Source organism: Mustela lutreola, chromosome 18, assembly GCF_030435805.1.
Source record: "Mustela lutreola isolate mMusLut2 chromosome 18, mMusLut2.pri, whole genome shotgun sequence".
NCBI lineage: Eukaryota > Metazoa > Chordata > Mammalia > Carnivora > Mustelidae > Mustela > Mustela lutreola.
In genome coordinates this window covers 19,540,832-19,554,915 of record NC_081307.1, presented here as the reverse complement: position 1 = coordinate 19,554,915, position 14,084 = coordinate 19,540,832, and the positions used below count along the sequence as shown (strand labels likewise).

The window sequence follows — 14,084 nt, the reverse complement described above, 5'->3', positions numbered from 1 at the left end:
CATTTCCCTGATGATGAGTGATGCTGAGCATCTTTTCGTGTGTCTGTCGGCCATCTGCATGTGTTCTTTGGAAAGAGGTCTATTCATGTCTTTTCCCCATCTCTTCATTGGATTATTGGATTTTGTGTATTGAGTTTGTTAAGTTCTTTATAGATTTTGGGTACTAACCCTTTATCAGATATGTCATTTGCAGATCTCTTTTTTCATTCTGAAGATTACCTTTTAGTTCTGTTGACTGTTTCCTTCACTGTGCCTAAGGTTTTTATTTTGATGAAGTCCCAGTAGTTCATTTTTGCTTTTGTTTCTCTTGCCTCCCAATCTAGTAAGAAGTTGCTCCAACTGATGTCAGAGAAGTTACTACCTATGTTCCCTTCTTGTATTTTGATGTTTTCCTGTCCCACACTTAAGTCATTCATCCATTTTGAAATAATTTTTGTATATGGTATAAGAAAGTGGTCCAGTTTCATTCTTTTTTATGTTGTTTTCTCAACACCATTTGTTGAAGAGATTGTCCTTTTCCCATTGGATGTTCTTTCCTGGTTTGTCCAAGATTAGTTGATATAACAGTTATTTCTGAATTTTCTATTCTGTTCCTTTGATCAATGTATCTGTTTTTGTGCTAGTACCATACTGTCTTGATCACTATAGCTTTGTAATATTACTTGAAATCCTGAATTGTGATGCTTCTAGCTTTACTTTTCTTTTTCAAGATTGCTTTGGCTGTTCAGGGTCTTTTTTGGTTCCCTACAAATTTTAGGATTGTTTGTTCTAGCTCTGAAACATGCTGGGTGGTTGGGATTTCATTAAATAGTAGATTACTTTAGGTAATGTAGACATTTTAACAGCATTTGTTCTTCCAATTCATGAGCTTGGAGTATTTTTCCATTTCTTTGTCATCTTCAATTTCTTTCCTACAGTGGAGTTTTAATGAAAACTTAACTCTGTTTGGTCAGATTTTTTTTCTCTGAAACTGTTACTCAGGTGGTTAAAGGATTCAAAGTGTTCTATAGCTCTGCCTGTTTTCTGTCAGTAGACAATGGATTAGAGGCAAAAATAGGCCATTCCTGTAAAATTTTAGGGAAGTAGTGTGGGCTTACACAAAGTGGTGGCTGTGGCGGATGTGAGAAATTAGAGGGAAAACAACAGGTTTTGTTGATTGATTGTTAGTCGAAGTTAAGGAGAGGAAGAGTTGTCAGCATTAGCTCATGGGAAGATGGATCAAATTCCCAGCTGCAGTGGTCAAGCAGGTTTGGCTGGGACCAATGACGGACACTTAGGGAGGAAAGTTTCATGAGAAAATACAGGGGCATCATGAGCAGTAATAGCAGCAGCTGGTAGGGGCAGAATTCACAGACCAAGTCCATATTAGATCATAACAAATGAAGATGTTATAGGCAAAAAGTGTGGTTCAGGATGTCAGACTAAGTCACGGCTTCAGATAATGGTTCAGAAACAATGAGAGCTCCACACAAAGTGGTCCTTCAGGGAATTCATTGGAAATGAGTCTTGGTTGATTGTGACCAGTTAGGTCCAAGGAAATACATAGCAAGAACAAAGCAGGAGAGTAAACTGTGGTAACAGACAAGATTGATTTCCCTATCCTAGGAGGAAGAACCACCCCACTGGGATGTGCGGAAAGGGGCCTAAGATGTTAGACTGATCCCTAAGGACTATTCAGGGAGCTTATTCCCCATTATTGACATTAGTCGCTCAGTGTCTCACTTCTTACCCATGACAGAGCTAACTCAGTTAGGATTACCTGAGTAATTGTTACTAACATACTGCTGAACTGGCTTGTCTCTGGTATGGAGCTGCATTATCTTTCTAAAGCATCATTTCAGTTGTGTCATTGCTCTACGTAAGAATCTCCTAAAGCCATGTTTTCTATCAGATTAAATTCCAGTGCTTTAGTCTGACCTTCAGAAATCTTATCAGTTTATTTACCCTTTTCCATGAATGCAATTCCTCTGCTCTGGGAAGGTTATTACCATCTTTTCAAGTATGTTGTATAAACCTAGAATGCTCATGTCTTTCCCTGACATTAAAATTCATATATTTTTCTTCCTGAAATCTTATTTTTTAAAAACATTATCTTTATTTATTTGAAAGAGAGAGAGAGTGAGAGCACAAGCAGGGGAAGCTGCAAAGGGAGAAGGTGAAGCAGACTCTTACCTGATCAGGGAGCCCAGTGCGGAGTCCCAAATCCCAGGACCCTGGGATCATGACCCGAGCTGAAGGCAGAAACTTAACCAACTGAGCCACCCAGGAGCCCCATGAAACCATCTTATTAACCTCAACCTTTATAGTGCTTTTTATTTTGATTCACTCTAAGTTGACTAATTCCTTTCTTCCATGTTTTTACCTTTTGTCTCTCCATCTACTATTTTGTCCCTCTATATAGAGTATATATTTCTTAAAGTCAGAGACTATATATTCTATCTCTTATACATCCCATTAAAAAGTAAGGAGTGAACCTTTCTTTTAGTTTTTATTTGACTGCTTGTGTAATGTTTTTGAAAGCCTTCAGAATAGTGGGAAAAGATGAGTCTTTTGCCTAGCTTTTCATTTAATAAAGTGTAACTTAGGAATACAAAATGTAGTCTTCTTGTTGGAAGTTCTTGTAGATTGTTTTGATATAACTTCCCAAGATATTAGGTATTTAAATTATTTTATTTTATTTTATTTTTAAAGATTTTATTTATTTATTTGACAGATCACAGGTAGGCAGAGAGAGAGAGAGGAGGAAGCAGGCTCCCTGCTGAGCAGAGAGCCTGATGTGGGGCTCGATCCCAGGACCCTGAGATCACGACCTGAGCCGAAGGCAGAGGCTTTAACCCACTGAGCTACCCAGGCGCCCCAGTATTTAAATAATTTTAATAGTTTATACATAATCTACATTATGACTTCACAGACATGGAAGAGACAATAAAGAGAATAAGCTTGCCATCCTAAATAATTTTTTCTAATATAAAATAATTTTTATGAAATGTACAACATATAATTACTGTATTATTGATAATCCTATAAATTCCTATTAACTCCCTAGAGGCAGAGTGAAATATATATGAAAAGATTTTGTTTGACCATTCAAATCCGCTCTTGGGAATTTATCTCAAGGTACTATTTATGCATATATATATAAATATATACTGGTCATTTTAACTTTGTTTTGTAATAGTAAAATACTGTGACTCACCTAATTAAATATTCAACCATGTGTAATTCATAAATTGTGCTATGGCACAACTGTTTTCTATGAAATATTTTACGGTTACTAAAAAATGGTTTACTAGAGTATTTAGAGCATTTAGTGACATAGGAAAATAGCCCTGATATATTAATAAGTGAAAAATATTGGGTAGTATACTCCTCAGTGTGGTGTAATCCCATTTTTACTGAAAAAGAAAAAAATTATATCTATAAATTTTAAAAATTCTGTTTACTGAATTATACACAAGAACTATGCATCACTTTTGTAATAAAAAAAATCCTTCGATTAAAAAATAAATTTCCTGCAATTCAGAGAGAAAATAAGTAACAGTGAAAAATTATTTATCCACAAAGAAAGGTCTTGAAATTAAGGGAAACAAAAAAGACTTCCTTTCCCCTCCCCATTTATACACACTCTTCTGTTAATCTTAACCTTATATAGAATTCAGAACAACCATTGGTAGTAACTGTACTCTAGTGATCTAAAGTTAGTTGGAGAGGGAGAAAGCAGGCTCTCCGCTGAGCAGGGAGCCAGACTCAGGATTCAACCCTAGGACCCTGGGATCATGACCTGAGCTGAAGACAGATGCTTAACTGAATGAGCCACCCAGGCACCCCACTCTATTGATTTTCTAAAAGAAGAAAGTGAAACCCTGATACACTATTATTAATTAATAATAATATTAATTATTTTTAAATAAAAAATAGTATTAATTAAATTTAATTTAAAATTTAGAATTTTCAGGCCCTTAGTGATATTTATTGTAGGATCTTTAAAACATTAATTCATTTTATTCATATGGGTAATTTATAAAGCGATTAAGTTCTGCAGAAGATATTTTCACAATTGGTCATTTACTCTGTTAATTCACTTTCAGCATAATTAACAGCATTTAGCTTCTAAAAGGAGATGTTATTTCACACAGTCCAAATTTATTTGCTTTCTTAACTTTAGGTTGCTATCAACCGAACAGACATTGAAGACTTAGACCTCTATGCTACATCTCGGGAAAGAAGATTTCGTTTGTTTGCTTCTATAGAATGTGAAGGACAGTTATTCATGACTCCATATGATTTTATTTTGGCTGTTACAACAGATGAGCCCAAATGTAAGTATACTTTTCAATTTTCTTAATAATTTTATGAGATTTTTTTTTTCTTATCTTTAATTTATAAAAGTTTGGAACAGGATAAGTTTTCAGAACAACTAACCAAATAATGTGGTATTTCAAAAGACATTATGCTATATAATCTTACTAGACTAGTTTTTCTTATAAACTCTTACCAATATCTCTTTTCACAAACTTTCATTTATTTCCTCTTTTTCAGCTTATCAAACCTAGAAACCACCTTACTCTTACTCTGGATACTCTTTGTAATAGGTTCATATTTTGCCTATTTGGTTCTTGAATCTACCATGAACAGAGTAATTCAGGGGATTGGCTTTGAACTAGACCTGGGCCAAGAATTCTACCTATACCTCTTCTGTATTTGTCATGGTTCCTATAAGGCAAATATAGACTGCTACTCATCTTTCCATATATTAGAGCAGTGGGTCTCAAACTCTTTGGCATTATGTACATTCTTGCAAATCTCTTCAGTGTCTGATTAATAGAAGACAGCTCTATTCTAATCTGCTTTTTTTATTCAATAGTTAACAATGTGTTGTTTTTCATGAAGTATATTGAGAAAATTTACCTCACAGATAAAGAAGTAGGAAAAAGGAAAAATATTTTAATAGTCCTTTCAGATTATTGTAGATATTCTTCTTTGATACTATATCAACACTTGGCTAGTGGTTGTTTCTTAAAGTTTAGTTGGAGTGTGGAATTTGAAACTTGCCATGTGTTATGTTAAAACCCATTGGCTTACACTGCACCTTGAATGGATCTTTTACCCTTATATAATCTTGTAACATCAAATAGAAGATACTGGTTGATTCAGTTATGGAGATCTTCCAAATGTTGACATATTTATTATATAATGTATTTTTAAAATCACATTCAGTGAAACTATCATAATATTCTCATGAAAGTCTTTACTTACTGGGAAGCTGTCAAACTCATGGTGGTGTATACAAATTTTCCCAAATTCTAATCTTTATTTGAAAGCTCAGATGTTATTGGCAACAAATATTATCGGTTGTTTTTTTTTTTCCTTTGTAAGAAAGTGCCTGCCAAATACCTAAGTCTAAATGACCATAATTTGTCTGTCAGTTCTTTCAGGTAAAAATCATGTTCCATGAAAAAAAGTTCAGTTCGCAACTCAAAGAATGACAGTGCTCCCTCTCAAGACAGCCATGGTACTACAGAATGCAACACAGTGCTTTAAGCACCCTTCCCATTTCATTTCAAGGCATGTTATGACATACTCAAAGACACCTATCCAGTGCTGGGTATTGCCGGGCATTGCACTAGGCACTGGAGATAAAGTGGTGAGGGAAACAAACAAATAAAAATAGATGTCCTCCTCCCTCATGATGCTTACAGTCAGGTGTACAAGACCAGCACTGATCAATGAAATACACAAATAAATAGCAAATTATTTCTGTGATAAGTGCCATGAAAGAAAGATACTTAAGGCTCTGAGAGCATACTGTGGAGAAGTAACTTAGGTAGCTCAGGGAGATCTTCCCAGGGCAAATATGTTGACTGCTGTGGCTTTTTACTTTCTGGAAATAAATTTCAAATTTGATTCTTTTCAAGTTATTACAAAACCACCAGTTGCAGGAAAACACATTGCATTATAAAGAAAAAGTTCACAGGACATTTAACAACCACAAATTAATATCAGTTAATTTCAAACTCGAACTTTTAAAGCATAGTTAAAAATGATTATTAAAGATCAAGATATTTGTAAAAATTTTAATAAAGTATAGGGTTATAAAAAGAAATATTTGCCTGAGAAGAGAAAATATGTTTCATAGACTAAATATTAAATCATATGTATATCAACATGGCAGATTGAAATTAGACAGACTTGTATTTAAACCAGAGCATTCGTTTACTACCTTTGAGAACTTTGTTAAATTATTTCATTTTTTGTCTTCTCGTTTATAAGAATAAAACTAATAGCAACCTCATGAGATTTTTGAAGACTGAATGATATGCATTGTGTTTAATATAATATCAGATACAGTAAGCACTTAATAAATATTGGTAGCTGTCATTGTCATGATCATCATCATCGTTTGAATTCATAATCAGAATTTTAAAAGTCTTTGATATAATTTTATGGTAACATCAACAGGAAAAAATTGGTATGCTTTGTAAATATTTGCTTAATATAGTTCAAATAAATGTTAATTGAGATATCCATTTGATTGTTGATTATAGCTTTGTGTTTGAAATGTAGAAAATTTCTTATTTTACCTACCTAAATAGAACCTAAAAGGTGAGTTTCCCTTCTAGAACTAAAATAAGTAATCGATTACCTTCATATAGCTTCAAGTACTATTTTAATTTTAGTTTTAAAAATACATTGTTAAAAAATTTCAAACATACATAAAAGTATTAAAAATATGACCATCAACCTATAGCTAAAGAAATAAAATATATCCAATAGAATTGAAGTCCCTCTTCACCCAGGTTATATTTATATATGTAGTAACTTCATATGAAATAAGGAATTTAGAAAATCAGAAAATCCTTTGAAGAACAATCTTAATGGCTCTTTAGTCTTTATAAAAAAAGCTAATAATACTGACCATGGTGACATATCCGGCAGAATGAATATGTCTTTTGTGAATAATTTACCCTGGAAATCTCATAAACCCTACAGAACTCAAGAGTGTGTCTAACTTCCTTTTCTGATAAATAGCTTCTGAACATTGCATAAGATTGTGTGCATGTACTTTCGTGCCATTTGTTTTTCTTCTGTTCATACTGCTATATTTCAGAAGCAACAGAATAATAAAAATTATTTACAATGTTCTGTTCATTATGAAAAGGAGAATGTCTTTATGAAATAAGTGTATTAGAATTAAGGCTAAATGCTGACTTCTTTATAAACCTGTGATTTTAATCCCTTGATTATACACTTGTATAAACCGTCTTGAGTAAAAAAAAGATATTGTTGCTACATAGAGAAGAAATTAATCTCGAAAAAATCAGTTTGCTGAATTTTAGAATATACTTTTATCCTTTGATCTTAAAATGATTTATTGCTTACAAAAAAGAAAGTTACATGACAAAAACTGCTTGTCTTATAGTCTTGACTTCGATATACTGTTTATAACAACTATGGCTAATTATAAAGAAATAGCCACATTTCCGTGTAGAAAAATTATTGGTTGTCGTTTTTATAATGAAATAATCAATATTTACCCATCCCAATGCAGCTGTGTTATAAGACTTGTTCACATGTAAACCTAGAGATAATTGTTGGGCAGACATTAGATATTCAGAGTTTTCAAATCTGAGCAAAGGAAACAATGTTAGCTGTGCATTTATTCCAATATGATAAGATTTATAGTGTTCAAAATCTTCAAGGAGTGAGGAGGAATCAGAAAAAGAAAGTGATCTCAGGTAATTTATTCAACTGTAACACCCTTGTTCTAGAAATGATTCTTAAATACAGGGAGAGAGTGGAGAACAGAGTGAGGGTCTCCCTATCGTGTCACCTCGCTCTTCTTCGTCTCCTTTTCTCATTGCCCCCATCCTTCCCCTTCACCCTAGAAAGACCTGGCATTTGACTTATAACTAGAGATACTAAAGCAGAGATCATAGGCAGCACCTTAAAATTATAATTTCTCTATGTTAATATTTTATGTTCTGGTATGAATATTTAATAAATATCAGTATTTGTGTTTTTAAGCCCATGAGATGTTTAACATGGAGTAAGTTAACTTTATAAATCCAGAAATCCCCAAAGTAAGAGAATGATTATGGAAAATATGTTTCCTATTCCACTGATACCACTTCTTATGACTCGTTTATAGTATATGAAACAAATACACAATATAAATAAAACCTGTACCTTAGAACCACGTCTCAAAGTTAAAAAATACTTTGTCTTTTAGATATAGAAACTTGGCGTTACGAGATAGGGTTGTAGATGGTTACTGAATTCAGCTGTACATTATATGAAGTATTTAATATCTAATTCTTTTGTATTTGTTTATTACAGTTGTTAAAACATGGAAGTCGCTTACCAAACAGGTAGGTTAAAGCTATTGGTGTACATATGCATGCACACTATATATATGCATACCCACTTTGGAAAGTAGTTTGGCATCATCTATAAAATTAAAGATATACCTACCCTGTACCTAGCAGTTCTCCTCTTGATTAGCAGTTCTGCAACAGTGCATGTACATGTACCCAGTAAAGTTAAACTCGAACATGCTCTATGATCCAGTAATTTTACACTAGTCTCTATGCCTAGAGAAACTTGTATATGCATGAGAGGTTCACAGGAATGTTATTAGATTGATCATAATTGGCTAGAAAGACTACAATACAATGTCAATAAGGTAAATAAGTTTTTATATATTCATACAGTAAATACTGTACCAAGTGAAAACAAATGAATTATACTAGTGCTTGAACTGGGTGAGTCTGGGAAACATAAAGACAAGCTATTCACAAATTATAAATTACAGTTCCATTTACATAAAGTCTAAAATAGGAAAAAAACCCACTAAGGATGCATTTGTAGATGGGAAAACTAAGGAAAGATAAATATTAAATTCAAGACAATATTTACCTCTGGGGGAGATGGAAAGAAATATCAGAAGTGCAAAGAGACTTTGAAAGTACTGGTAATTTTCTATTTCTTAATAATTTCTAACTTTAAATTTTACATGTATTCCTTTTGCACTTTTAAATGTATGATAAACTTCAATATAAAAAGAGTATTAGTATAGCATTTGAGGGAACCTCCGTAACCCATTATAGAGAATCTTCCAAAAGCCTGTAGCAAATGTGATATTTACATGTAAAACTTTAGACATTCTCTTTAAAATTAGATAGAATACAGAACAGAAATATGTTTGTTATCACAACTACTGCACACTGTTTTATTACAAGTCTAAGCTAATGTAGTATATTAATTTGCTAGAACTGCTGTTACAAATACCAAAGTTTGGGTGGCTTAAACCAGAAATTTATTTTCTCATGGTTCTGGAGGCTGGAAGTTCAAGATCATGGTGTTGGCAGGGCAGGTTTCTTCTGAGGCCTCCCTGCTTGGCTTGTAGATGTGTCTGTCTTCTCCATCTATCATCTTCACATGTCGTTGTTCTTTGCATGTCTGTATCCTGATATCTTCTTATAAAGACACCAGTCATATTGGATTAGGAGCAACTATAATGACCTCATTTAATAATCTTAATTACCTTTGTAAAGGCCCTGTCTCTAAATACAGTCACATTCTGGGGTACTGAGGATTATGACTTCAAATGCAAATTTGAGGTAGACTTAACTCTGGCTATAACATGTAGTATGACAAAAAAAGAGGTTCTAAGGATCAGAACAGTAACAAACAATATGACAGAGAAAAATATTAAAATGCATAGATTTCAAATTTATTCAGGTTTAGTAAAAGTTTAACAAGGTTGCTGCTATTGTTTCTGCACCAGCAATAGCAATTAAACTGTACTATCAAAGAAGATACTTTTCACAATAGCAACAAAAACCATTAGATTCTTAGTGTACCTAACAGAAAACTTACAAGGTTTTTTATTTTTTTAAAGATATTTTATTTTTTTAATAAAATAAAGTAAAATTTTTAATTTTCTTAATTTTTTTAAAGAAATTTGAGTAAGCAGAGAAATGTATTATGTTCATAGATGATTTGGAAGAGTAAGGACCCAGAATTTTCTGAACAATTCTGAAAAGGGTGGAAGAGAAGCAAACAGACAAACAATAGGATGAGAGCAATTGGGTTGTCTCATATTAAATTAATAATGGGGCTGTAATTAAAATAGTATTATATTATTGCAAGAATTTTTTAATTAGATGAAATAATAGAATATAGAACCCAGAAACAGACCCAGGCATGTATGGGAAGATCTGTAAATCACCAGAGGAAGGACTGACCTTTAGGTATTGGAACAATAGTCTTTCCAACATAGGGGTAAATAAAATTAAATATCAAACTAACCACCATATACAAAAGCAAATTTGATGGGTTAAGTTTTTACTTTGACAAACAAAAAATTCTGAAATATTAGAAGTAAAATAAAGGATACAGGAGGTTTCATTAGATAAGACACATAAAACAAAGCTAAAAGAAAATTTTGAAAAACTTCACTAAATTAAATATCAGAAACTTTGGCATACCAAAAGGATGCCAACAATGTTAAAAGATGTATGACAGATGGGAGAATATGCTTGCAATGTATTAGCAAAACATTAAGTGTACTCATATAGAACTCATATGAATCAATATAAAAAGATAATCAGTTCAGTTAGAAAAAAGCATAACATAGAATGGCTGATATATATAAAGGACCTCTCAATCTTCCTAGTGATTAGGGATATGCAAATTCAACCAATAATATGATACTATTTCATACCCATCAGATTATCAAGCTTCCAGAAATCTAGCAATAGCGATAATTAGCAAGGAAGAAGAAAGAGCCAGGTGAAGGTGTAAATTTGTATATTCACTTTTGAGAGAAATTTGGCAAATGTGATAAAGTTAAAAGTACATATCAAAAACTCTATTTTTGGAGAAGTATACTAGAGGAATATTACGACAGCAGTCCTATACATGTTTTCTGCAGCAATTATAATAGCCAAAATTTTTTTAAAAAGAAACAATATGTCAGTCAGTTGAGAAATGAATAAAAAAATGGTGAAATAGGCATATCAAAGACAAATACAGTAATACAGATCCATAGTGAAAAAATACATCCAAGCTATAGGTATCAACATGAATGGACCTAGAAGACTGAAGGTTTAGTAACAGCAAGTTGCAGAATACTACAGACTGACTGTTCTTAAAGTGCAAACACCTTTTCAGGGATCCATGAAGTCAAAACTATTTTTTATAATAACACCGAGAAGACAATTTGTTTTATTATTTGTATTCTCTCACAAGTGTATGGTGGAGTTTTCTAGAAGCTACAGGATGATTGATAATGCCATCGATCTGACATCTAATAGAATATGTGCTTGCGTATTTTTGTGTTTTAAAAATTTGTCATTTCTACTTCCACATGCAATATCTCCTTGGGGTCCATAATAATTTTTAAGAGTGTAAGGAGTTACAGTTCAGAACTATTAATATAGAACTGCTGTGTAGCCATTAAAATGCAGTGAAGAATATTTGGCAGGAAAATATACCCATGAAGTATTAAGTACCAAGAGTAAGTTACAAAACAATATGTAGAAAATAATTTAATATTTGCTACAACAACAAAAAAGCTATATAATTATGGCTAGAGAGAGCATTAGACTAAATGGATTTAAATAAAACTTTCAATTATGGTTCAGTCCTGGATTGCAATTAGTTTTTATTTTCTATACTTGCTAATTTTCCTATAATTCATATATATTAACTATATAATAAGACAAAATTATATAAATTTTACAAGACAACTGTAATTCTAGGAAAATGAATTTAATATTGCAAATATTTATTTAGTACCAACTTACAATATGCAGTATAACTCTGATACTAACCACCTAGTTAGTGTCAGACTCCACAGATTTAAGGACATAGTCCCCAACAAAACTGCCCTTAATTCAGATGCCAGCTGCAAGTTCAAGTGTCCCCAGGCCACCGCACGCTTCAGGCCAACTGACTACAAATCCAAGAGGTCCCATAAATCCCCTTGAAGTTCAGTAATTTGCTAGACTGATTCAGAACTCAAGCACATTCTATATTTATAATTAATAGCTTATAATTATTTTAAGGGACACAGATCAGGACTAGCTATGTGAGGAGACTCTGAGGACAGGTACAGGAAGATCCCAAACACAGATCATCCATGCCTTCATCCCATGGAGAAGTGTGCCACCCCTCCTGACATGTCAATATATTTACCAGTGAAAATGTGCGCTGAGCTTGGGTGTTGAGTTGTTATTGAGGTTTCATTATGTAGGTATAATCAATTGATTCATTGGCCAAGTGATTGAACTCAATCCCTAGTCCCTTTCCCTACCCCTCCCCAAAGGTAGGGAGAGCTCAGAGCCCCAACCTTCTAATCCCATGGGTGTTCTTTCTGGTGATCAGTAGCCTTCCTGGGTCATCCTATAGCCAACCGTGATTCAAGGATATGGCATCTTCCAGGAACCAGGGGCAAAGGCCAACCAAATTATCTTTTTTTAAAAGATTATTTATTTATTTGTTAGAGAGAGATAGAGAGGGATCACAAGCGGGAGGAGAGGGAGAAGCAGGTTTCCTGCAAGCAGGGAGCATCACTGAGGTGGGACTCCACTCCATCCCAGGACACTGAGATCATGACCTGACTCAAAGGCAGACAGGTCTCAATTGACTGAGCCACCCATGCCCCCAAATTATTTATTATTATAATACTACTATGTGCAAGAAACCAAGATCTAGGCACTGGGAATGGGGAGGGATATTCCCAGTCTGAATGGAAATACAGATTTTAATACAATTTAAAACTTCTTAAAGTGAACTGAAGACAAAGATCAATGTGTTTATTAGATAATCCAGACCAGAAGAAGCTGATAAATAAACTGCTTAGTCAGTAAGGATCTGGCCAGTCATTTAGTAGTTTTGTGACCATGGGTGAGTTCTTATCCTCTTTAAGTCTCAGTAAAATATGCATAAGTAGGATTATTAATTAAAATTAAATGAGAAATTACGTAGTGTCAGGCACATAGAGGGCACTCAGTAAAATGTAGCTATGATTTTTTTTTCCCCTAAGTTGTAAACTCTAGCTGCGTTCAAGCTAGAAGAGATGAAGTTGAATACATTGGAAATAGTTAAAATGGAGAAAGAAAATATTTATGTAATGGATACATTATACATTAAAGTATATAATATATTTGCAAAGTGTTCTTTTTAATCTCTTGCACTAACAAAAATATTTATGGGTTTATTGTTGTTTAAGCAGTAAATATTCCAGTTTCTCATCATTATTCATACCTGAATTCTTCCCTCTGTGCTGTTGCTACTCTGACAAGACACTACTGTCTGGAGGCATCTGGTCTCTGCAGTGCAGAGATAGCACTATGAAGGAAGTGAAAGCGGGGTTCACAGATGGTCTTCAGGGAATCCGTAAACCCTCTAAAAATACATCTCCTGCCTTTGGCATCCAGCATGTCCTTATTTGTCTGTCAGCTCAGCTTTGTAATGAAAAAAACCAAAAAAACAGTTTATAATGTCACAGTACATTTTTAGGTCCAACCACATCAGGAAGGGTTTGTGTGCAATGTGGGGGAAAAAAATCATCCAGAGTTCTTGTTAGAAATACACATTCTGGTTCAGTAGGTCTGGGATGGGAACTGAAATTCTGCTTTTTGAACAAGCTTACAGGTTATGCCTGGGCTATTGGGGAAGCACACTTTGAGTAGCAAGAATCAGGTCTGGAAATAGAAGTGGTTTCCAGTGTTTTTCAGTGTTTACTTAGCAGACTACTTTTTTATTTCAAGTTATTTCAGTTTACCTCATCAAATCCTTTAATAATTTTTCTTTGCAATTAACCAAAATATAATTTTTCTTTTAATTATTTTGAACTCAGTGTGCACAATAAATTCAAAATTCCTTTAGTAGCTGTACAATGATTCAAATGTTTAATTTTAAAATAGTTCCCCAACATGCTGTGGCAGATTGATTTAAAAACAAACAAAAAAGGCTGACTAAGCAATTGAAGTCCGTGTTCTTTACTGAATATGTAAGTTACAATTAGAAAACGAAAATGCATGCAAACAGTGGTCATAATCACCTAGTACTCCATC

At 33.4% G+C, this 14,084-nt stretch overlaps 1 protein-coding gene across 3 annotated transcripts in view; it reads left to right on the top strand.

Moving 5' to 3' along the window:
• MICU3 (mitochondrial calcium uptake family member 3) overlaps positions 1 to 14,084 on the top strand; it is a 100,089-nt gene that overhangs the window by 40,034 nt on the left and 45,971 nt on the right. For all 3 annotated transcript variants that reach the window (XM_059155906.1, XM_059155907.1, XM_059155905.1), the window contains exons 2-3: positions 4,166 to 4,319; positions 8,338 to 8,369. In XM_059155906.1, coding sequence (XP_059011889.1) covers positions 4,166 to 4,319; positions 8,338 to 8,369 — 186 coding nt within the window. The remainder of the gene's footprint in view (positions 1 to 4,165; positions 4,320 to 8,337; positions 8,370 to 14,084) is intronic.